This window comes from Salmo trutta, unplaced genomic scaffold, assembly GCF_901001165.1.
Source record: "Salmo trutta unplaced genomic scaffold, fSalTru1.1, whole genome shotgun sequence".
In the NCBI taxonomy this organism is placed as follows: domain Eukaryota; kingdom Metazoa; phylum Chordata; class Actinopteri; order Salmoniformes; family Salmonidae; genus Salmo; species Salmo trutta.
In genome coordinates, this window is record NW_021822700.1 from 62,478 (window position 1) to 84,717 (window position 22,240).

Below are 22,240 nucleotides of genomic sequence, written 5' to 3' on the forward strand. Positions count from 1 at the left end.
GTGGGCTCACACGCTTCCCTCCTCGGGTCACCCAGGGGTTGAGCGGACAGTGCATGGTCTTAGTGGGAGATACTGGTGGCCCACCTTGGTGAGGGACGTGAGGCACTATGTCTCCTCCTGTTCGGTGTGCGCTCAGAGTAAGGCTCCCAGGCACCTGCCTAGAGGGAAATTACAACCCCTCCCGGTTCCACAACGACCATGGTCCCACCTGGCGGTGGATTTCTTGACCGATCTCCTGCCGTCTCAGGGCAACACTACGATCCTGGTCGTTGTGGACCGGTTTTCTAAGTCCTGCCGTCTGATTCCGTTACCCGGTCTTCCTACGGCCCTGCAGACCGCGGAAGCCTTATTCACCCACGTCTTCCGGCACTACGGGGTGCCCGAGGATATCGTCTCAGATCGAGGCCCCCAGTTCACGTCCCGAGTGTGGCGGGCGTTTATGGAGCGGCTGGGGGTTTCGGTCAGTCTGACCTCGGGGTTTCACCCCGAAAGTAATGGGCAGGTGGAAAGGGTAAACCAGGAGGTGGGCAGGTTCCTGCGGTCCTACTGCCAGGACCGGCCAGGGGAGTGGGCAAGGTTCGTGCCATGGGCCGAAATGGCTCAGAACTCGTTGCGCCACTCCTCCACCAACATGTCACCATTCCAATGTGTGTTGGGTTATCAGCCGGTCCTGGGGCCATGGCATCAGAGCCAGACGGAGGCCCCTGCGGTGGAGGAATGGGTGCAGCACTCAAGGGAGACCTGGAACGCTGTGCAGGAATCCCTGGAACGAGCCAGGGAGCGACAAAAAGCGAGCGCTGACCGGCACCGCAGCGAGGCCCCCGTGTTCACCCCAGGGGAGAGAGTCTGGCTCTCGACCCGGAACCTGCCCCTCCGCCTGCCCTGCCGGAAGCTGGATCCGCGGTTTGTGGGGCCATTTAAAGTCCTGAGGAGAATAAACGAGGTGTGTTACAGATTACAAATTCCTTCTTATTATCGTATTAACCCCTCGTTTCATGTGTCTCTCCTCAGGCCGGTGGTAGCTGGTCCGCTGCAGGAAAATGAGGTACGGGAGGTCCCTCCACCCCCCCTGGACATCGGGGGGGCCCCGGCGTACACAGTCCGATCCATCTTGGACTCCAGACGCCGGGCGAGGGGCCTGCAGTACCTCGTGGACTGGGAGGGGTACGGCCCGGAGGAGAGGTGCTGGGTACCGGTGGAGGACATACTGGACCCAGTGCTCATCCGGGAGTTCCACAGCCTCCATCCGTATCGCCCTGCGCCTCGCCCTCCGGGGTGTCCTCGAGGCCGGCGACGGCGCGCTGCGGGAGCCGCGCGTCAGGGGGGGAGTACTGTCACGACAGTGACGGATGGTGGCGCCCCTCCTCGGCCGGGGGGAGCTCGGCGGTCGTCGTCGCCGACCTACTAGCTGCCATCGATCCCTTTTTGTTTCACTTTCGTTTGGTTAGGTCTAGGTAGGCACGCACCTAATTTGGGTTAGTCATTAGAAAGGGGGGGGTTATTTAGGTTAGCGTAGGATGTTTGTGTTTGTACGTGATTGTGTTGCTTGTCCGGGGTTTTGTGCTAGAAGAACGTGTACTGGGGTTTTTTCCCTCTGCTTGTGGCTTATTTTCATTGTTTGTACACCACCGCAGAATCATTTAAGGGCTGCGCCCCTATACTTTTGGCGACCACATCCAGTTGTTTTTTAAATAAAGAAGTGGGGTCGAGAACTCTCTGTCTCCTGCGCCTGACTCTACCTCTCCTGTTGTTTTCTCCAGCCAGCCCGTGACAGAGGAAGAAGATATTAGCAATGTGAAGCAAGCCACAAATTGTCTTTTTTTTATCCACTCAATTGTCTCTACATAGAATAAAGTGTTAATAACCAGTTCCTTACAGATCTGTCTTTGTCCTCAGGTAGATGAACCTCCTTCTTATTAACTCTTCCACTCCCAAAGACCCAGCTGAGCCAGCCTCCACTGTTATTGTGAACAGCAGGGGTCTCGGGCTCAGCCACCGGCCGGCTGCCAGTCTGGCACTGAGGGTTGGCATCGGAATGTTCCGGCTTGGTGATGGACATCATAGCAGGATGCTCAACATATCTAAGTCGGACATCTGTAATAAGTGGGAGAAGTCAGGCCACTCTGCTCATGTCACCACACAGAACAATTACTAGCTGCCAGGTAGAAACGTCTCGCTCTGATACTCTGTTACAACCCAATCTTAACCAACACGCAGTCACAGGGATTACTGGGAGGTTACTCCAGGACTCTGCGATCGCATTGTTTTGGTTGCAAAATCAACAATTCCCTGCATATTATGTGAGGGCTTACAAATTTGACCAATCACCAAACTATTTCTGAATAAAATAGTCACGTCATCACAATATTATTGCATAGAACTGACCCATTACCACAGTACAAAAAGAGGGCTCGCAATTTCAACCAATCACCGCACATTTACTGCATAATATGGTTCAATCAAGCCAGACGTCAACACAGTTTTTTCCTTGTCAGCGCATTTTTGCAACAAATTGGACAAAACAATTGCATATTGCTATGCAAAATGTCATAATTGTCGCTGCAAAATCTAGCATATTTATCAGCTAATATCCAAAAAACCCATGCGAAATCCTGGAGAGATTCACCGGAATATGAAAATGTATACACTCACTACTGTAAGTTGCTCTGGATAAGAGCGTCTGCTAAATGACTAAAATGTAAAAGTAAAATGGAGCTAAACCTGTTGTATGGAGAAAATGCATGAAAGTATTACAGCTATATACTCACATGAGCCATACATTTAATCTATCACAACTTATTCTCACGCTATCACAATGGTAATTTCTTTACTAATTAGGTAAGGTTAAGTGACCTCTTCTCTTGGAATAGAAATCCACAGGTGGAGTACATGCTCCACCATCCCATTTCCACAGTGGTGCCACCATGGGGATGATGGGAGGTGGTTGTGGATGATTGTTTCCATTCTTCACAGGGACACTGGTTGTGAGGAAGATCTCCTCCCTCTCTGCAGGGACACTAGCCTTTGGGACGATCCACTCCCTGTGCGCAGGGACGCTGGCCTTTGGGAAGATTCCTTTCCTCTGCGCAGTGACACTGGCCATCAGGAGGATCAACTCCCTTTGTGCATGGGTGACGTGTGATGCTCTGAGGATCTTCTTCCGCGCAGTGATAGAAGCTGCTGGAAGAATCCCCTCCCTCTGTACAGGGATGAGGCCTGATGCTCGGAGGATCCCCTCCTTATGTGCAGGCATGAGGCCTGATGCTCGGAGGACCTCCTCCCTCTCAGCAGGGACACTAGCCTTTGGGACAATCCCCTCGCTGTGCGCTGGGACGCTGGCCATTGGTACGATTCCCTCCCTCTGCGCAGGGACACTGGCTGTTTGGAGGATCCCCTCCCTCTGTGCAGGGATGAGGCCTGATGATCGGAGGATCTCCTCCCTCTGTGCATTGATGCTGGCTACTGAGAGAATCCCCTCCCTCTGTGCAGGGACACTGGCTGTTTGGAGGATCTCCTCCCTCTGCGCAGGGACACTGGCTGTTTGGAGGATCCCGTCCCTCTGTGCAGGGATGAGGCCTGATGATCGGAGGATCTCCTCCCTCTGTGCATTGATGCTAGCTGCTGAGAGAATCCCCTCCCTCTGCGCAGGGACACTGGCTGTTTGGAGGATCCCCTCCCTCTGTGCAGGGAGGAGGCCTGATGATCGGAGGATCTCCTCCCTCTGTGCATTGATGCTAGCTGCTGAGAGAATCCCCTCCCTCTGCGCAGGGACACTGGCTGTTTGGAGAATCCCCTCCCTCTGTGCAGGGACACTGGCTGTTTGGAGGATCTCCTCCCTCTGTGCAGCAACTTCGGCTGCTGTGATGATCTGCAGGTATAACATAGAGCATATAGTAATTCCCTAAAAAATCAACCACTTGGAATCTATAACATCATTGACACATACACTGAGTGTGTTAAACATTAAGAACACCTTCTCTTTCCGTGACATAGATTAATCAGGTGAAAGCTATCATCAGTTATTGATGTCAATTGTTAAATCTTCTTAGTGTAGATGAAGGGGAGGAGACAGGTTAAAGAATGATTTTTAGACAATTGAGACATGGATTGTGTATGTGTGTCATTCAGAGTGTGAATAAGCAAGACAAAAGATTTAAGTCCCTTTGAACAGAGTCTGGTAGTAGGTGCCAGGCGCACCGGTTTGTGTCAAGAACTGCAAGGGGGGGGCAACTCAATAGGTGTTCTTAATGTTTTGTTCACTCAGTGTAGATCAATCCCTAGCATATACTTTCATTTGTATGTGTACTGATAATGTAAATACACAAATTATATTAACGTTATCTACAATATATTATAATACCGTAAGCTTCCCTGCTGCAGGGGCATTTCCTCCTACAATTTTGAGCTGATTTTCTTCACTTAAGCAATATTTTGTATCTTTGTTAATTTTCACATGTATTGTGTTTGGAATGGCACTGTTACTACAGCATTTCATGTAAGTATGTAGGACAATTACCCATAATGCTCACTGACTGAACATTCAAAATTACCATGGCAACTATTGAAAAATTCACATGCCATCGGAAACTTGGAACCTCAGATTTGAAATGAATGTAAGTTATTAGTGTAGAGCTTCCTACTGGTTGATTCTCATACTTCACAAGTGGGAAACTTGAAATCATCATTCCATAACGAGTTAGCGAGTCAGAAATGTCAGAATTTCCTAGTTCCGACTTGAAGGGCCTTCTATGATGTAGGGCAGGTCAGAAACCAAATTATTTTACTGTGCCCAGTCGCACACAGACTTTTATGGTCACACAAGTTGCCACCGGTGGATTCAAAATGAGTAGCCTAACAATTATTTACATGGCCCCAGGTACATTTGCAACCAAATAATTTTTCTGTGAGAAATCAATAATAGTTGCACACATAGGGTAACAATCAGCAATTGACAGTGAGCAATGAGCAAGATAACCATAGACGGGAAGTTGACAATAGCTTATTATTAGTGTAAATACATTGTATTTCCATGGTTGCAGTCCTCTAAGATTGAATTGCATTGAATTGAATTAATCAGATCCAATGATTTACCGGTGGGGTACCGTTAGTCATCATTATTATAATCACCATCTCAATCATTATCACCATAACATCATAGACTTATTCTTCTGTATTTGAGACTCATCTGACACTACCTTAGATATGGCAGTCTGCAACTCAATACACTGCCCCTGCAAGGTGTTCAGCGTCCCCTGCATGTGGTTAATCGACTGCTTAACATCATTCAGCAGGATCTGAATCTCAAGCCTGCAAGAAATCAGGTGGTTCAGCATACTGCGATGAAGAGAGGCTTCAGACCATGCCCATAGGACCATCTATAGGATTCTTTCTCACTTAACACCAATCTTATTAGGAATGTAACTTTGTGCAGAAGATGTTACTATAGAGTTATTTAGAAGAAAAAAAGTGAACTTTGTCAGGCGCCAAAAGGATGACGGGATGTCTCCCTGCTCCAGTGAGCTCTGCTGGCAGGTCTTGCTCCCTGTTGGAGGAACGGGAGCCAAATTAGAAGAAAAATATCTATGGTTGTTCAGCAATGAAACGTTCATGTCATAATGGGGATTGTCCTTCCCTGTGAAAATAATAACTACAGCTGGGGTTTACTTTCTCACTTTTAGATAATGTAATAAAATCTTTAAACCCATCAGAAGTGTAGCGCGTACCTCCATGAAAATATTGGCCCCTGTTATTTTGGGCTGCATTGCCCCAATGTTGACCACTAGTTCCAACTTGTGATGAGAAGGTCTTGATGAAATGATCAGGTCAACATTTTGTTAGACATTTCAGAGATAGCATTAACAATTGTACATGAGACAGTGCTTCCAGATATTGAGGTATCTTCCTTCTGAGGTATGTAAAAAAATCTGGTGTGTGAGTACTCACATGAAAGGTATCCATGATTCTAGATTAAGCCAATCATGTATGTGATTACCATCCTATGGGTCAGCAATGGAATGATTGCTATACAGCTTTCAGGCGACTTTATGTCTTGGGCCTGGATGAATCATTGAAATACAAGTAATATTGTGAAGTTGTGATGCATTATTGCCATTGAAATTTGGAATATTCCATCAAAGTTATTTGTTTTGACAGTCAAAACAACTAACTCTTACGATTAATCACTTGACTTGAGTAACTTGAGTTGACGGAAGTAGCAACTTTATATTCTGACCTAAACACTGACTTGTGCAATGACTAATGCATAATCTATGCATGTTATTTGCTCATCATAGTATATAGCCGAGGATCTCATAGTCCCAAAACGGCATTGGCCATTGGACTGCTCAGTCAAAACAACTAACTTTTACGATTAATCACTTGACTGGAGTACCTTGAGTTCAGAACTAAAACATTAAAAGTAGGCTACAGCTTGACGCATATCCTTACCTTGGACAAGCGTATCCAAAAGGCCTATCCAGTCGTGCGTGAAGATACCTTTAGGCAGATAAAAGCGCGGTACGGGTTGAGACCACGCTCGGTAATGTGAATCTGTAACACTGATATAAAAGCACGTTTTCATTTATAATTTACACTGTAGAATGAACTGCAAGCCAATCAGAATCTAGTTTAAACAATACCGTGGGTTCCATGGAACGTCACAAACATATTAGGCCACTTGCGTCACAGATTACAGTCACTGAACATGGGTTTAATAGCTATATTGGCTATATGTACAGTATATGCACATCGTATTGAATTGAGATTACATTTACTGTAATTATGTAGCCTAATCCTATGAGGATCATATGTCAAATGTTAGAATCATGGCACATGAAAACATCATTAAATTGACTGCAGATTATAAAATTCACTGTGACACAATATCCATGTAATTCCCATTAAATTACGTTGAACCAACGTGGAATAAACATTGAATTGATGCATGTGCCCAGTGGAAAGTGATCAATTCGAAATGATTGAATACATACAGTATTACAAAGAAAGAGATACAAAAATTGCACCGAAAAGCTCGAAAAAGTCTCATTTCCCTGGGCGACCCAAAAGTAAAATGTATGTACGCATTACTGCACATCGGTTGGGATGAAAGCGTCTGCTTTCAAATCTCTGGCTCTCACACATATTTACAATCTCGCGATGTTTATTTCTGGTGTTTTCACGTTTGCGGGATTTTGTGAAGTAAACGATGCGCAGGAGAGCTCCATGAAATCAGGGACATGGTCAAGATGGCGACATGAGAGGGTGGAACATTTCTAGCTGAGGAACAATTTTAGGGTTTTCTCACAAAGTATAACGTTTTTTTTTGTTCTTGTTCTTTTTCGATGTAAATGTAGTTTTTAATTGAATTTGGCCAAAGAATATTCAACAAAATAGCTATAAGGCTAATGCAAGTGGCCACAAGGCAATGACAAAATGCCTTTCACGTTCCAAGGTGATATACTTCAGCATCGGACAGCGCCCATGCACTGAAGTCTTTCAGCAATAACAATACAATACATCCAAAATGCGACAACAACAAGAAGTGCATTTATTCCATATGCATAATCAGACAACTGTGCATTGGTAATAATGTTTCGGATGAAATGGCTATCACAACGTCCAAAATTAAATTAATAATATCCAAAGTGCAGCCACAACGAGAAGTGCAATGTATTCAGCCTATGCCTGTTAATTAACTGTGCACACACTTGTAAAACGAACTGGCTATAATCACAATCTTAGTGATTATATTTCTATTGCAAAAATACTTGTAGGCCGACTGGCCGACAATATGCATGCGTCTTCTTTTTTTTAATTTATTATATATTTTTTTATTATGAACACAACAAATACAAAAAACCCCCAGAAATATACAAACAAGAGTACAAAACCTAAGACAGGGGTATTACAAATCAAGATTCATTTTCAATTTGTTAAATACTTTTATGGTGCGTATTGCTTTTTTGTTGTTTACTGATCATTTCAAAATAATATTTCAATTCTATCTTAAATAATGTGAAAAGGGGTTTGTTCTCTGCCCACTTCATTTTATGGACAAAGAATCTTCCATGAAAGATAAACAAATTAACAATGAAAGTTAAATCAGGGTCCATATCATTTGGTTCAAAATAAAACATAATATAGTCTTTCAAATTTACATTAATAGTTGTTTCTTTTAAACTAAAATCTTCTAACTCACACCAAAATCTTCTGACATAAGAGCAGTCCCAAAATAAATGGTCAAGAGTCTCTGGGTCACAATCACAAAATACACATTTGTTATCAATAGCTATTTAAATCTGTGTATAATAAAGGTCTTTACAGAGTAGATTCTATGAATGAGTTTGTATGATACTTCTTTCACCTTATTAGATATACAATATTTACCAGATAACAACAAAACCTTGTTCCAGTTCACTTGTCCTCGGGCTGCATTCCAGTACATTTTAACAGAGGGAATAGTAACATATTGACAGTTTCCTTATATACATGTTATTACATTTATAGTTTACAATGTCAATTCCTTCTAATTGTATTGAGGCTACAAAATCCTCAACAGTTGCACTTGGTAGTATTGTTATATTCTCCTAAAAGAAGAATAGCACCTTTAGGGACAGCTCTAACAACAATTTGATACTCCTCAGGAGTGAATGTAACATTGTGTGTTCTAATAAATTCTGGATAATCATATAGTTGTCCATCATTGTTCAGTAATTGTTTAACCCAAATAATGTTGTTGTCAAACCAGTTCTGGAAAAACAAAGACTTGTTTTTGTATTTTATGTCTTTATTATTCCAGATTGTATACCTATTAGGGGAAAAATTGTGTTTGTACATGAGGTTCCAAGTTAGAAGTACTTGTTTATGAAAGTTTGCAAGCTTAATAGGGATTTTACCCACATCAAAGTTGCATTTGAGTAAGAATTCTAGACCACCAATTTGTTGGAATATTAAATTAGGGATGATATTCCAGATGCAATCCTTATTTCTTAAATAGTTTTGCATCCATTTAATTTGAAATATTATGAGGCTTAAAAATCCAGAGCATTCAGCCCTCCCTCACCTTGGGTGCTACATATTACCGCTTTTCTAAAATAATGTGGTTTATTCCTCTATATGAAAATAATCATTTCGTATCAACCATTTTAGTTACTGACAGAGGAACATCCAAGGCAAGGGAGGTATAAACTAATCTGGACAGACCTTCAGATTTTGATAAAAGTACACGTCCAGATAAAGAAAGATCTCTTAAAAACCAGGAGTTAAATCCCTTTCCAATTTTCTCTACAATAGGAGAGAAAGGTTGCGACGGCGCAATACCATCTAAGTAGGGGCAGAGTGAGTAGTGTTGGAGGAGAGCGAGAGGGAAAAGAATACAAGGTAGTGGTCGGAGACTTGGAGGGGAGTTGCAGTGAGATTAGTAGAAGAACAGCATCTAGTAAATATGAGGTCAAGCGTATTGCCTGCCTTGGGAGTAGGGGGGGGGACGGTGAGAGGGTGAGGTCAAAAGAGGAGAGGAGTGGAAAGAAGGAGGCAGAGAGAAATGAGTCAAAGGTAGACGTAGGGAGGTTAAAGTCACCCAGAATTGTGAGGGGTGAGCCATCCTCAGGAAAGGAACTTATCAAGGTGTCAAGCTCATTGATGAACTCTCCAAGGGAACCTGGAGGGCGATAAATGATAAGGATGTTAAGCTTGAATGGGCTAGTGACTGTGACAGCATGGAATTCAAAGGAGGATATAGACAGATGGGTCAGGGAAGAAAGAGAGAATGTCCACTTGGGAGAGATGAGGATTCCAGTGTCACCACCCCGCTGACCAGATGCTCTCAGAGTATGCGAGAACACGTGGTCAGACGAGGAGAGAGCAGTAGGAGTAGCAGTGTTTTCTGTGGTAATCCATGTTTCCGTCAGCGCCAAGAACTCGAGGGACTGGAGGGTAGCATAGGCTGAGATGAACTCTGCCTTGTTGGCCGCAGACCGACAGTTCCAGAGGCTGCCGGAGACCTGGAACTCAACGTGGGTCGTGCGCGCTGGGACCACCAGGTTAGAGTGGCAGCGGCCATGCGGTGTGAAGCGTTTGTTTGGCCTGTGCAGAGAGAGAACAGGGATAGACAGACACATAGTTGACGGGCTACAGGAGAGGCTACGCTAATGCAAAGGAGATTGGAATGAAAATTAACTAAACAACTGGGGAAACGAGAGAGCAGGGCCTCCCTCACTAACCATTCACTGAAACACTCAAATATAACTATTCCAACTTCCACTTTAGAAATTATAATTGATGTAAACTACAGTGGTTCAATGTTTCCAGGAATAGGCTCAAACTTAGTTAATTCAGCTAGATAACTTGGTACAGTATTCTTCCGTGAAACCCACCGAGTGCACCGTATCCTATGACGCCGTAGCTAACTAGCATCCAATAACACACGGTTAGCACCAATACTTGGTTACAACAAACTACCAATGGATCATTCATGTCCGTGTCTAGTTCCTTTCATAACGCAGAAGTAATTAAACGTTGGCTAGCTAACACAAAGTCAGTCCTGCTAGCTACACAAGTGGACTACACAACTCGAAAGTTCAGAAAGTTAAGCTTACGTTGCAAAAATCTTATTGACTAAAAATGATACAGTACTGCTAGCTGGTAGAGTTGGCCAGCTAGCAGTGGCTGCAACCAGTGGCTGCAACCTGAGGATCAAGAAGCTCGGAATCGTCTGTGGCCGATGATTGAGAGAGCAAGGAAGGAAGGGAAAAGTGCATACTTTGCCGGAGCTAAGGCTTTTGGTAATGGAAGGGAAATTCACGCTGACGCCTAGTTTGTTGACTGCTGGATTTATCAAGTGAGTTGTGCAGGACTGAGTTTTATTTGCATCTGATAAAACTTTATATTTCTTGAGGAAAGAGCATTGTTTGTGTGAGCCAAACTTATTTTATATCTAAAAAAAAATTTATGGCAGGGAAATTCGCACTGACACTTAAAGCTAGCTTGATGGCTATTCGTTTTTACCAATCTATGGTACAATGTTATTTGCAATTGTATAAAAATATGTATATATATAATTTAGGTCAACCACTTGCGTGGTGCAAAGGACAGTTTTTTTTTGCAACTAGTAAGAACTTTTCTTTTTGTGAGACCCTGATTCGTGTGAACGTATACAAGTTTAATATTCTTCATATAGTCACTGATAGTAAATGTCCATTTCTGTTTTTTCTATTAATGCCAGGGGAATCCGTAATATTTTGAAAAGGAAATATTTATTTTTTTGTATTGTAAGGGTAAGAGTGCCGACTTTTATTTCATTCAAGAAACTCATGCCTGTTCCACAGATACTGCGTTTTGGAAGTGTCAGTGGGGGAATGATATTTGGTTTTCATTTGGTACTAATCGGTCAGCAGGTGAAGCTATTTTAAAAGGCAACTTTAAGGGTCATATATTGAGTCATGAAGCAGATAATACAGGGAGATGGATTATACTATTGGTAGATGTCAACCATGTTCAATTCATTGTTGTAAATACTTATGCTTCCAATAACAAGTCAAGTAACTGTATTTTATTTAGAGACATTGAGAGGAAAATAAGTAAATGTCTAAATTCCCATTGGCCAAAGTAATATGGGGTGGAGATTTTAATACATGATAATCTAGATAATAGCTATCCTTAGGAGGTCATCTATGTTTGTGAGATAAGGAATATATGTCTAAGGTTAGGTGTTCTAGATATTTGGAGACATAAGAACCCAGATAAGATTATGTTTACATGGAGTACTAAAGATTTATCTATACAATCCCGTATTGATTTCTGGCTGATATCTGAAGATATGGCTGACAAGGTTGATACAGTCTCGATTGAACCATCGATTTTAACAGACCACAAAGGGATCTCAATAAAGATAAATATGCATGGTTTGTCAACAAAAAAAGTTAGCAAAGGTTACTGGAAAATGAACAAGACTTTACTGGAGAAGGAAGTAGCAGGAATTAATGATAAATACTGGAATTGTGCCTGTGTTATGAATACGTTTGGAAGTTACTGGGAGCTAATGAAATTTGATTAAGGCTTTTGGCTATTTCAATGGGGAAAGAAATTGCTCTTGCCAAGAGAGAAAGAATATGACATCATAAAGGGAATAATGGATTATACTAAAAAAAGTTAACTAACTAATCAGGAATTACTGGAGCTATCATCATAGCTCCAGTAAGGTAAGGTAAGGTCAAGACGAAAATGGATGGAAAAGGGAGAGAAAAATACAAAATATTTCTTTAATTTAGAAAAAAAGGCAGGCGAAAAGACTTCCATATGTAAATTAATGATTAATAATGCTCCCAATGAAAATCTAAAAGAAATCTCTCAGCATGTTGCCCAGTTTTATCAGAATCTGTATACATCAGCCCAGCCAACTTCCAATATGGATCTTTTCTTAGACAATGTAGCAAACATTGCTAAGAAGATAGATAATGATTTCAGGGATTTTTGTGATGATGCGTTATCTGAAATTGAGATAAAAGACTGTATTAAAAGCCTTAAGGACAATAGGTCCCCTGGAAATGATGGTTTATAAGCAAGTTTTATAAAGCATTCAATGATAAATTGATTCCTTTCATTCTTGCTATGTTTCAAGAATCAATAGAAAAAGGGGAGTTACCGGCTTCCTTAAAGCAAGGTGTAATTACTTTGATTCCCAAACCTAATAAGGATACTCTTTATACAGACAACTGGCGACCCATTAGCCTGTTGAATAATGATGGGAAATGATTTGCCCTTGTATTTGCTAAGAGGTTGAAACGAGGCTTGCATCATATAATTGATGAACAATCTGGTTTTATGCATGCTCGACACATTAGTAATAACATCAGGTTGATCTTAGATATGATTGACTATAATGACCTCATCCTTGATGATAGTTTTCTTATGTTTGTTGATTTTTTTAAAGCTTTTGACACTGTAGAACATGAGTTCAAAGCAATATGTTTTTTGGGGTTTGGTGACAACTTTTTGAAAGCAGTCCAAACGTTATATAGTGGTTGTACTAGCTCTGTAAAATTAGCTCGCGGGACATCCCAAAGATCTGATATTGGCCGTGGCATTAGGCAGGGCTGCCCAATTAGTCCATTTGTATTTTTATTGGTTACTCAAATTATGGCCTTTCATATCAAGAAAGGGAATTTATGGTGTTTTAGCACTTGGCAAGAATTTAAACTATGTCAACTGGCTGATGATACCACCATATTTTTAAGAGACAGGAATGAGGTTTCTAAAGCAGTTTCCTGTATTGAAGACTTTTCCTTAGTTTCAGGTTTGAAAATTATTTTCAATAAGTCAGTCTTATTTCCACTCAAGGATTTTGATTTACAGGAAGTATATGGTATCCCAATTCAAGATAAGTTTACTTATCTTGAAATTGTTATATCCAAGGATGAAAAACAAAGGAGTGAATTGAACTTTAACCCCATTATTGAGAAAACAAATAAGAAATTGAACCTCTGGTTGATGAGAGATATTTCGTTATACGGTCTGGTTTTATTTTCCAAAGCTGAAGGGTTATCCATATCGGTTTATGTCTCGTTATCACTTGACTTACCCCCTAAAATTGTAAAGGACTTAGATAAGATTCTTTATCATTTTATTTGGAGAAACAAGCCTCACTGTCTACAATAAGATATTCTCACTAATACCCAAGAACAAGGAGGTCTTGAGGTTTTAGATTTCAATACTGTAAATAATACTTTTAAAATAAATTGGATTCTGAAGTATGTTAAGAACCAGAACAGTATTTGGAATGTTTTCCCTAAGTATTTATTTGACTCTGTTGGTGGTTTAGAATTTTGCTTCGATGTAATTTTGATATTGATAAAATCCCAGTAAAGTTGGCCATATTCCATAAGCAGACAATTTTAGCTTGGATGTTAGCGTATAAACACAATTTTTACCCACAGACACTTTTTATGGAACGAAGATATACGATTTAAAAATAAGTATTTTTCATAACTGGTTTGAGAATACAATTATTTTGGTTGGTCAGTTACTGAATAAGGATGGATATCTACTCTCATATGGGGAATTTCTTGATAAGTTTAAAATTCCAATTACCCCAAAAGAATATGTAATTGTTTTTGATGTGATTCCAAGGGGCGGGTTGTCTCTTTTAAATTCCTCTGTGGTTGATGTAACAGATGTACATGAAAATATATTCATTGGCAATATTAACAAAGATAAATGTAGTAATAAACAGATTAGGAATATTGTTTGTGATACTACAATTCTCTCAGCAAGATCTTTTTGGTCAGATATCTATGGTGATATACAATGGGGGAAAGCATGGAAAATTGCTAACAAATATTGTATCAGTAACAAAGTAAAGGAAGTTTCATTTGAAATGTTACATAGAATTTATCCTGTGAAACATGTTTTGGAAAGATTCAAGCTGTCACGACCGTCGTATGAATAATTAGACCAAGGCGCAGCGTGAGTAGAGTTTCACATTTTAATAATAGTGAAACTTCCAAAAACAACAAAGATATAACGACCGTGAAACACGTAGCGCACATAGGCACTCACACAAAACAATATCCCACATCGCAGGTGGGAAAAAGGACACACTAAGTATGATCCCCAATGAGAGGTAACGATTATCAGCTGCCTCCAATTGGGAACCATATACACACACCAACATAGAAATATAATACCTAGAAACCCCCCTAGTCACGCCCTGACCTAAAACACCATAGAGAACCCCGAGGGCTCTCTATGGTCAGGGTGTGACACAAGCTGAATATTGAATATAACTGTGATTTCTGTGGAATGGAGAAGGAGACCATTTTGCATTTGTTTTTTACCTGTATTTATAGCAGAATGTTTTGGATTGACAAACAGAATTTTGATACAAAATAAATAGGACCGGTTGTACTATTTAATGGTTTTTATATAATGATTTATTTCAGAATTTCTGACATAGATAAAGATGTAGCATATTTAATTCAACTGTTAATAATACTAGGTAAATGTCATATTCACAAATGCAAATGGTCTAATTCAAAACCTAACTTTTTTCACTTTATAAATGAGTTTAAACAATATGGCACCACTGTCACGTCCTGGCCAGTATATAAGGTTAATTGTTTTGTAGTTCGGTCAGGGCGTGACAGAGGGTATTTGTTTTATGTGGTTCAGGGTGGTGTGTTTTGTTAAAAGGGTGTTTGTTTTAGTAATTCCGGGTGTTGGTTTATGTTTAGGTATTTCTATGGGGAGTCTAGTGAATGTATGTCTATGTTTGGTTAATTGGGGTTGGGACTCTCAGTTGAAGGCAGGTGTTGTCTATCTGCCTTTGATTGAGAGTCTCATATAGTAGGGTGTGTTTGTGTTTGGGATTTGTGGGTGATTGTTCTGTGTTCAGCCCTAGGCTTTGCCAGACTGTTTTTTTGTTCGTTCGTTTTCGTGGTTTGTTTGTTTTGGAGTGTTCATTTTTTGTAGTTAATAAAAGTCGAAATGAGCATACACGTACCTGCTGCATTTTGGTCCTCATTCACCGACGACATCCGTGACAGAATCACCCACCACCAAAGGACCAAGCAGCAGAGGAAGGAGCAGACGGCGTTCGAGTTGGACTGGCGGGAGAAGTGGACTTGGGAGGAAGTTCTGGACGGGGCCGGACCTTGGCATCAGGCTGGGGAGTATCGCCGCCCGCAGTGGGAAATAGAAGCAGCCAAGGCAGAGAGGCGGTGGTACGAGGCCAGAGACGCGCTGAGGGAGAAGCACGAGAGGCACCCCCAAGAAATTTTTTTGGGGGGGGCACACGGGTAGTTTGGCTAGGCGAAGGAAGAGCCGGAAGCCAGCTACCCGTGGTTATATGGAGGAGCGTATGAGGTGGGGAGCGCCATGTTTTGCTGAGAAGCGCACTCTCACCCATACGCACGCACAGTCCGGTGCGAGTTATTCCAGCCCCTCGCAGGTGCCGTGCTAGAGCGGGCATCCAGCCTGGTAGGAGGATGCCTGCGCAGCGCATCTGGTCGCCGGTACGCCTCCGAGGACCAGGCTACCCAACTCCCGCTCTACGCACGGCTACCATCAGGCCCCTGCACAGCCCAGTATGCCCTGTACGAGCACTCCGCTCGTACAGGGCTACTAGTTCCATCCAGCCAAGGCGGGTTGTGCAGGAGGTAAGATCTAGACCGGCTGTGCGCCTCCATAGCCCTGGGTTTCCAGCTCCTGTCTCTCGTGCGGACCCGGAAGTGCGTCCACCCAGTCCGACTCGTCCTGTTCCCGCTCCCCGCACTAAACGGCAAGTGCGTAAACCCAGCCTCGCCAGTCAACAGTCGTCGGAGCTGCCCGCCAGTCAACAGTCGTCGGAGCTGCCCGCCAGTCAACAGTCGCCGGAGCTGCCCAGACTGCGCTGAACTGCCGGAGCTGCCCAGACTGCCCTGACCTGCCGGAGCTGCCCAGACTGCCCTGACCTGCCGGAGTGGCCAGACTGCCCTGACCTGCCGGAGTGGCCAGACTGCCCTGACCTGCCGGAGTGGCCAGACTGCCCTGACCTGCCGGAGTGGCCAGACTGCCCTGACCTGCCGGAGTGGCCAGACTGCCCTGACCTGCCGGAGTGGCCAGACTGCCCTGACCTGCCGGAGTGGCCAGACTGCCCTGACCTGCCGGAGTGGCCAGACTGCCCTGACCTGCCGGAGTGGCCAGACTGCCCTGACCTGCCGGAGTGGCCAGACTGCCCTGACCTGCCGGAGTGGCCAGACTGCCCTGACCTGCCGGAGTGGCCAGACTGCCCTGACCTGCCGGAGTGGCCAGACTGCCCTGACCTGCCGGAGTGGCCAGACTGCCCTGAACGTCCCGAGTTGCCAGACTGCCCTGAACGTCCCGAGTTGCCAGACTGCCCAGACTGTTCCGAGTTGCCAGACTGCCCAGACTGTTCCGAGTTGCCAGACTGCCCAGACTGTTCCGAGTTGCCAGACTGTCCCGAGTTGCCAGACTGCCCAGACTGTCCCGAGTTGCCAGACTGCCCAGACTGTCCCGAGTTGCCAGACTGCCCAGACTGTCCCGAGTTGCCAGACTGCCCAGACTGTCCCGAGTTGCCAGACTGCCCAGACTGTCCCGAGTTGCCAGACTGCCCAGACTGTCCCGAGTTGCCAGACTGCCCAGACTGTCCCGAGTTGCCAGACTGCCCCGAGTTGCCAGACTGCCCCGAGTTGCCAGACTGCCCCGAGTTGCCAGACTGCCCCGAGTTGCCAGACTGCCCCGAGTTGCCAGACTGCCCCGAGTTGCCAGACTGCCCCGAGTTGCCAGACTGCCCCGAGTTGCCAGACTGCCCCGAGTTGCCAGACTGCCCCGAGTTGCCAGACTGCCCCGAGTTGCCAGACTGCCCCGACTGCCCCGAGCTGCCAGACTGCCCAGACAGCCTGGAACGGCCTAAGCCGGAGCCACCTCCAAAAAATAGGTGGGTTGGGGAGGGGGGGTGTAGCACAGTGCCGTAGTTGACGGCAGCCACCCTCCCTTCCCTCCCTTTAGTAAGGGGGAAATTTTCTTTTGGGTGTTGTTTGGGGGTATTTTTTTATTGTTTTTTGTTAAGGTGCTTCCGGGGTAGCACCTTTAATGGGGGGGGGGGGGTGGTACTGTCACGTCCTGGCCAGTATATAAGGTTAATTGTTTTGTAGTTTGGTCAGGGCTTGACAGAGGGTATTTGTTTTATGTGGTTCAGGGTGGTGTGTTTTGTTAAAAGGGTGTTTGTTTTAGTAATTCTGGGTGTTGGTTTATGTTTAGGTATTTCTATGGGGAGTCTAGTGAATGTATGTCTGTTTGGTTAATTGGGGTTGGACTCTCAGTTGAAGGCAGGTGTTGTCTATCTGCCTTTGATTGAGAGTCTCATATAGTAGGGTGTGTTTGTGTTTGGGATTTGTGGGTGATTGTTCTGTGTTCAGCCCTAGGCTTTGCCAGACTGTTTTTTTGTTCGTTCGTTTTCGTGGTTTGTTTGTTTTGGAGTGTTCATTTTTTTTGTAGTTAATAAAAGTCGAAATGAGCATACACGTACCTGCTGCATTTTGGTCCTCATTCACCGACGACATCCGTGACAACCACTAACTAAAATGAAAAACAAAAAGGCAATTAAAACTTGTAGTCTTAATGAATATGATTTGTTTGTTTAGGATTCCTGGCAATGTAAATAGTTTGTTAGTACGCTTGTTTGCATGTGACTATTCCTCTTTTGTTTGATATTTGTTAATAAAGAAAAGTAAAAAAGAGTGCCCTGTATAAGTTGAAATCATATTGAACAACTACCAGAGAACCTTCTCTACATAGGAATTGCATACCATATTTTTTCCATACATCAAAATAATACTTTATTGTCAATCAGCAATTACTTACTTAGATAAGGCCTCAACAAGGCCCCAGTTAATGGTCGAAAATAACTTATGTCAGTGCCAATGAGTTACACTGAGTGTATAAAATATTAAGAACACCTGCTCTTTCCATGACATATGCTGACCAGGTGAATCCAGGTTAACACTATAATCCCTTATGGATGTCACTAGTTAAATCCATTTAAATATGTATAGATAAAGAGGTTTAAAAAAATATTATAAGGCTTGAGACAATTGAGACATGGATTGTCATCTAAAGGGTGAATGGGCAAGACAGAATACTTACATGCCTTTCAACGGGGCATGGTTGTATGTGCCAGGGGTACCAGTTTGTGTCAAGAACTGCAACGTTACTGGGTTTTTTACGCTCAACATTTGTGTGTATCAAGAATGGTTCACCACACAAAAGACAATTTGACAACTGTGGGAAGCATTGGAGTCAACATAGGCCAGCATCCCTGTGAATGTGTTGTACACTCAGTACATTAATAGTATTGGTACCGTGTTCTTGCCGTAACCTGTAAAGCTGGAGCAGCTTGCGAGGCAGGGGGAGGTGTAGGTGATGCCATTGTCTGAACGCACAGGGTCCCACTCCCCAGCCAAGCAGGAGCAGTCTCTGTTACACTCTGACAACAGGCTGCCATCGTACACCAGGGGACCTAGGGGACTGAGAAAATGGCTGGGAATAATGATGTTTAAATAATTGTTGCTGAACTATCATTGACATAGGCAGTGACAAAACAGCCAGGAATCCTGGCTCAGTAACAACCATACTGTATATTCCCACAAGAGGGAGCCCAGGAAGAGGCCCATGTGTGTTTTGGTCTAACTCTCCCTCATATTCCACTGATCAAAACTTTTGTTTTTATCAGCCCACACACCCCCCAACCAACCAACCAATCAGATGTCATATTTACCCGTTGTAGGACACGGTCAGACCAGCCACCTTAACGTTGTCACACTTAGTGCCAGACTTCAGAGGGAGGAGGAGGTAGGCCATGAAGGAGGTGACGAAAGACAGCTGGGCTCCAGACACAACGCCAAGCTTATACCTCTTCATCAGTAGACCTCCCAGGAATATCCCCACCGCACCCACAGGCAGGTTCACCTCACCTGGAAAAGTTATACTCACACGTCTTTAGTGCTGCCAGTGTGCTGGAGTTTCATTTCCACTCATGTTCAACAAACCTACAGGGGATGGGAGAGAGAAAAAAAAAGTATTTAATGCCATTCAACATCAATACTGACAGGATGGAACATTTCAGTTGGAGCATGTCCAGGTTTCTATGGCTTCGTTAAGACAGGCAGCCCAATTCAGTCGTTTTTTTAAGTAATTGGTATTTCGACCAATCAGATATGCTCTGAAAAAGAGCTGATGCGAAAATATGTAATGTGATTGGTCAAAAGACCAATTAGTGGAAAAAATATCATAATTGGGCTGTCTGTCTAAACGTTTCTCTTGTCTCTCTGTCTCTGACCAAAACCTCAGATCTTGCATCGATTACACAGGGCTGAAAAGGATTAGGATCAAGAATCGTTACCCCCTACCCGATGTCCGCCGCCTTGGAGTTGGCCCTAGGAGCCCAATTCTTCACCAAACTGGACCTCCGCAACGCTTAAAATCTGGTGAGAATCAGGGAGGGAGATGAGTGGAAAACTGCCTTTAACACCCCTAGTGGTCACTGAGTATTTAGTCATGACCTTCGGAATATCGAACTCACCGGCATTCTTTCAAGCATTGATCAATGACACTCTTAGGGATATGGTGAATGGGTTCGTCTTTGTTTACCTCGACGACATCCTGATCTTCTCCAAAAACCCTTCCGGAACACATTCGGCCCTGTCCCACCTCACTCAAGCAGGTTTTTGCGGGAATCTCAAGGCTGACAGGGCATTCATAGAGCTCAAGAGACGTTTCAACTCCGGACCCATCCTCGTTCATCCTGATCCTACTCGTCCCTTTGTGGTAGAGGTGGACGCCTCGGACACCGGAGCTGGTGCGGTCCTTTCACAGCGGAACGAGGAGGACAAGAAACTGCACCCATGCGCATTTTTTATTTTTACTAAAAATGACATATCAGTTTGGATACTAGGCTGCAACAACATAGCAGCACATAAAACAATGTTAGGGTTTTGACAGTAGAGTCATGGATAAACGCCAATCAATCAGTTAATAGGAACAACTAGAAAACTGGACAGTATTGAGAGCAGACTCTGAACCACAAGAAAAACGGATCATACTGTAGTCTGTATCTAGTTTTTACTACATGAATTCTCAAGCAACTCAATGTTATTGTTGATACCCATCTCAAAGCTGCAGTCTATGAGTCCGATGAGAGAGCTGGACAGGTCAAAGTGTCTCTCTGAGTGATGGCACACTTCATGTAGGTCCCTGACAGAGCTTTGGTGAAGGAGACGAACGACAGGGCCACGATGAACTGCTGACAAACACAAGAGACAGAACATTAGTGTGTGTTTGTCCATGTGTATGTGCATGCGTGGATGCGTGTGCAGACAGAGTGCATGTGTAGCTGAGGTGGCCTGCAATAGTAAAAAGAACGGACACAAGTTTACGTCTGCAAAGTTCTGGCGCTTTCTTTATTCTGAAGAATGTTTTTTTTCTCTTGTTCAATTGTCTATTTTCTTGTTAGTACTTTGAAAATATTCACATCAAACAAGTGCACATTTTAAATTACACAACATAAATGCACTTTACCTAAAGCACAACTCAAAAATGTTCCACAAATAACCCTGTCTTAGTGTATGGTTTCACATGAAAACCACAATGTATTTCACATTCATACAATAGAAACACCTATATATGAAAACATAACTGAATGTTTATCTATATACCACTACCTCTATAGAAAACTGACAACAATACATTCAGCTTTAAGATAGTTGCACCTCCAGAAAATCGTCTCTCTCTCACTGTATGCACTAAAAGTCCACCAGACTGAGCGTGCTCGGCCAGTTTACCAGCTAGTGAGCACAATTTTACACAAAAAAACAATAACATGTAAAACCAACTCAGAAATCCCTAACAAATGGATTCTTTATAACAAATCTCCTAGACAAAATCCAGTACAAGTAAGCTACTCAGTAAACATAGTCTCTGTGACTCGTAAATCGTTTTTTACCTCAGCTAGCATCAAGCTAACATATACTCTCACTCAATGTAAATCACGTTCTTCTCTCACTCAGTTCGACACAAAGCCAAAACAAGACCTTTCCTAACGTGATAATACCTTGACAGAGTTGTTAAATAGCATGTTATTACATATTGTGTATATATTTGAACGTTTGGAAGTTCTGTTACATACCTGTAATAGTAAAAAGAACAGACCCAGTTTAGCTCAGTAAAGTTCTGATCCTTATTCAGCAGAATGGTGAGCGCTTGGCCAGAACTTGCTGTTTCTCCTGCTACAACAGTGCAACAGCGCCATCTATTGGCCTGATGGACTGCTAACGCTAAAGTATGTAGAAAATACAATTTAGATTAATTAAGACAAATACTCAAACAAATTGGGGGGGGAAATACATAATAAAGGATTGTCCGTTTTAGTGACTTTGTTTTCAACCCATTACACAAGCACAATCGTACACGTGCATTTTAAAGCATTATTAAGAACCTTGAGTGTGGAACTGCAGGGCGTTTGGTGGCCTGCTTGTCAGGGACACACAGTTCCTGTTGGCTGGTCAGCTTCGCTCTGTCCTCTGCTGAATCACCCATCCTATCCAGTCAGATACGCAAAAAACCACATCAATTTCACATGTGAACACGGGAAGTGTTCCAAAACACATGTTTTCATGTAATCTATGTGAAGATAATGTGATAACATGTAAAGCAACATGTGATACATTAAACTACACTTGTGAAAATGTGA

General features: G+C 43.3%; 1 protein-coding gene across 2 annotated transcripts; it reads right to left on the minus strand.

Moving 5' to 3' along the window:
• Positions 1-1,824: 1,824 nt before the first annotated feature.
• Positions 1,825-22,108, minus strand: LOC115183754 (uncharacterized protein KIAA0754-like). Of its 2 annotated transcripts, XM_029744848.1 has the most exons (13): positions 21,986-22,108; positions 21,677-21,824; positions 20,143-20,794; positions 19,902-19,976; positions 19,271-19,541; positions 18,855-19,012; positions 5,944-6,549; positions 5,724-5,805; positions 5,473-5,542; positions 5,196-5,307; positions 3,671-3,868; positions 2,854-3,511; positions 1,825-2,094 (listed from the first exon to the last, which is right to left on the minus strand). In XM_029744848.1, exons 7-13 carry the CDS (start codon positions 5,956-5,958, stop codon positions 1,841-1,843), a joined length of 1,389 nt encoding a protein of 462 aa, XP_029600708.1. In that variant the 5' UTR covers positions 5,959-6,549; positions 18,855-19,012; positions 19,271-19,541; positions 19,902-19,976; positions 20,143-20,794; positions 21,677-21,824; positions 21,986-22,108; the 3' UTR covers positions 1,825-1,840. The 2 variants fall into 2 exon arrangements, 1 of the variants encoding a protein (XP_029600708.1); XR_003874062.1 differs by lacking the exons at positions 1,825-2,094; positions 2,854-3,511; positions 3,671-3,868; ... (3 more) ...; positions 5,944-6,549; positions 21,986-22,108 and adding an exon at positions 18,032-18,072 and having other exon boundaries at positions 21,677-21,875.
• Between the last annotated feature and the right edge of the window lie 132 nt (positions 22,109-22,240).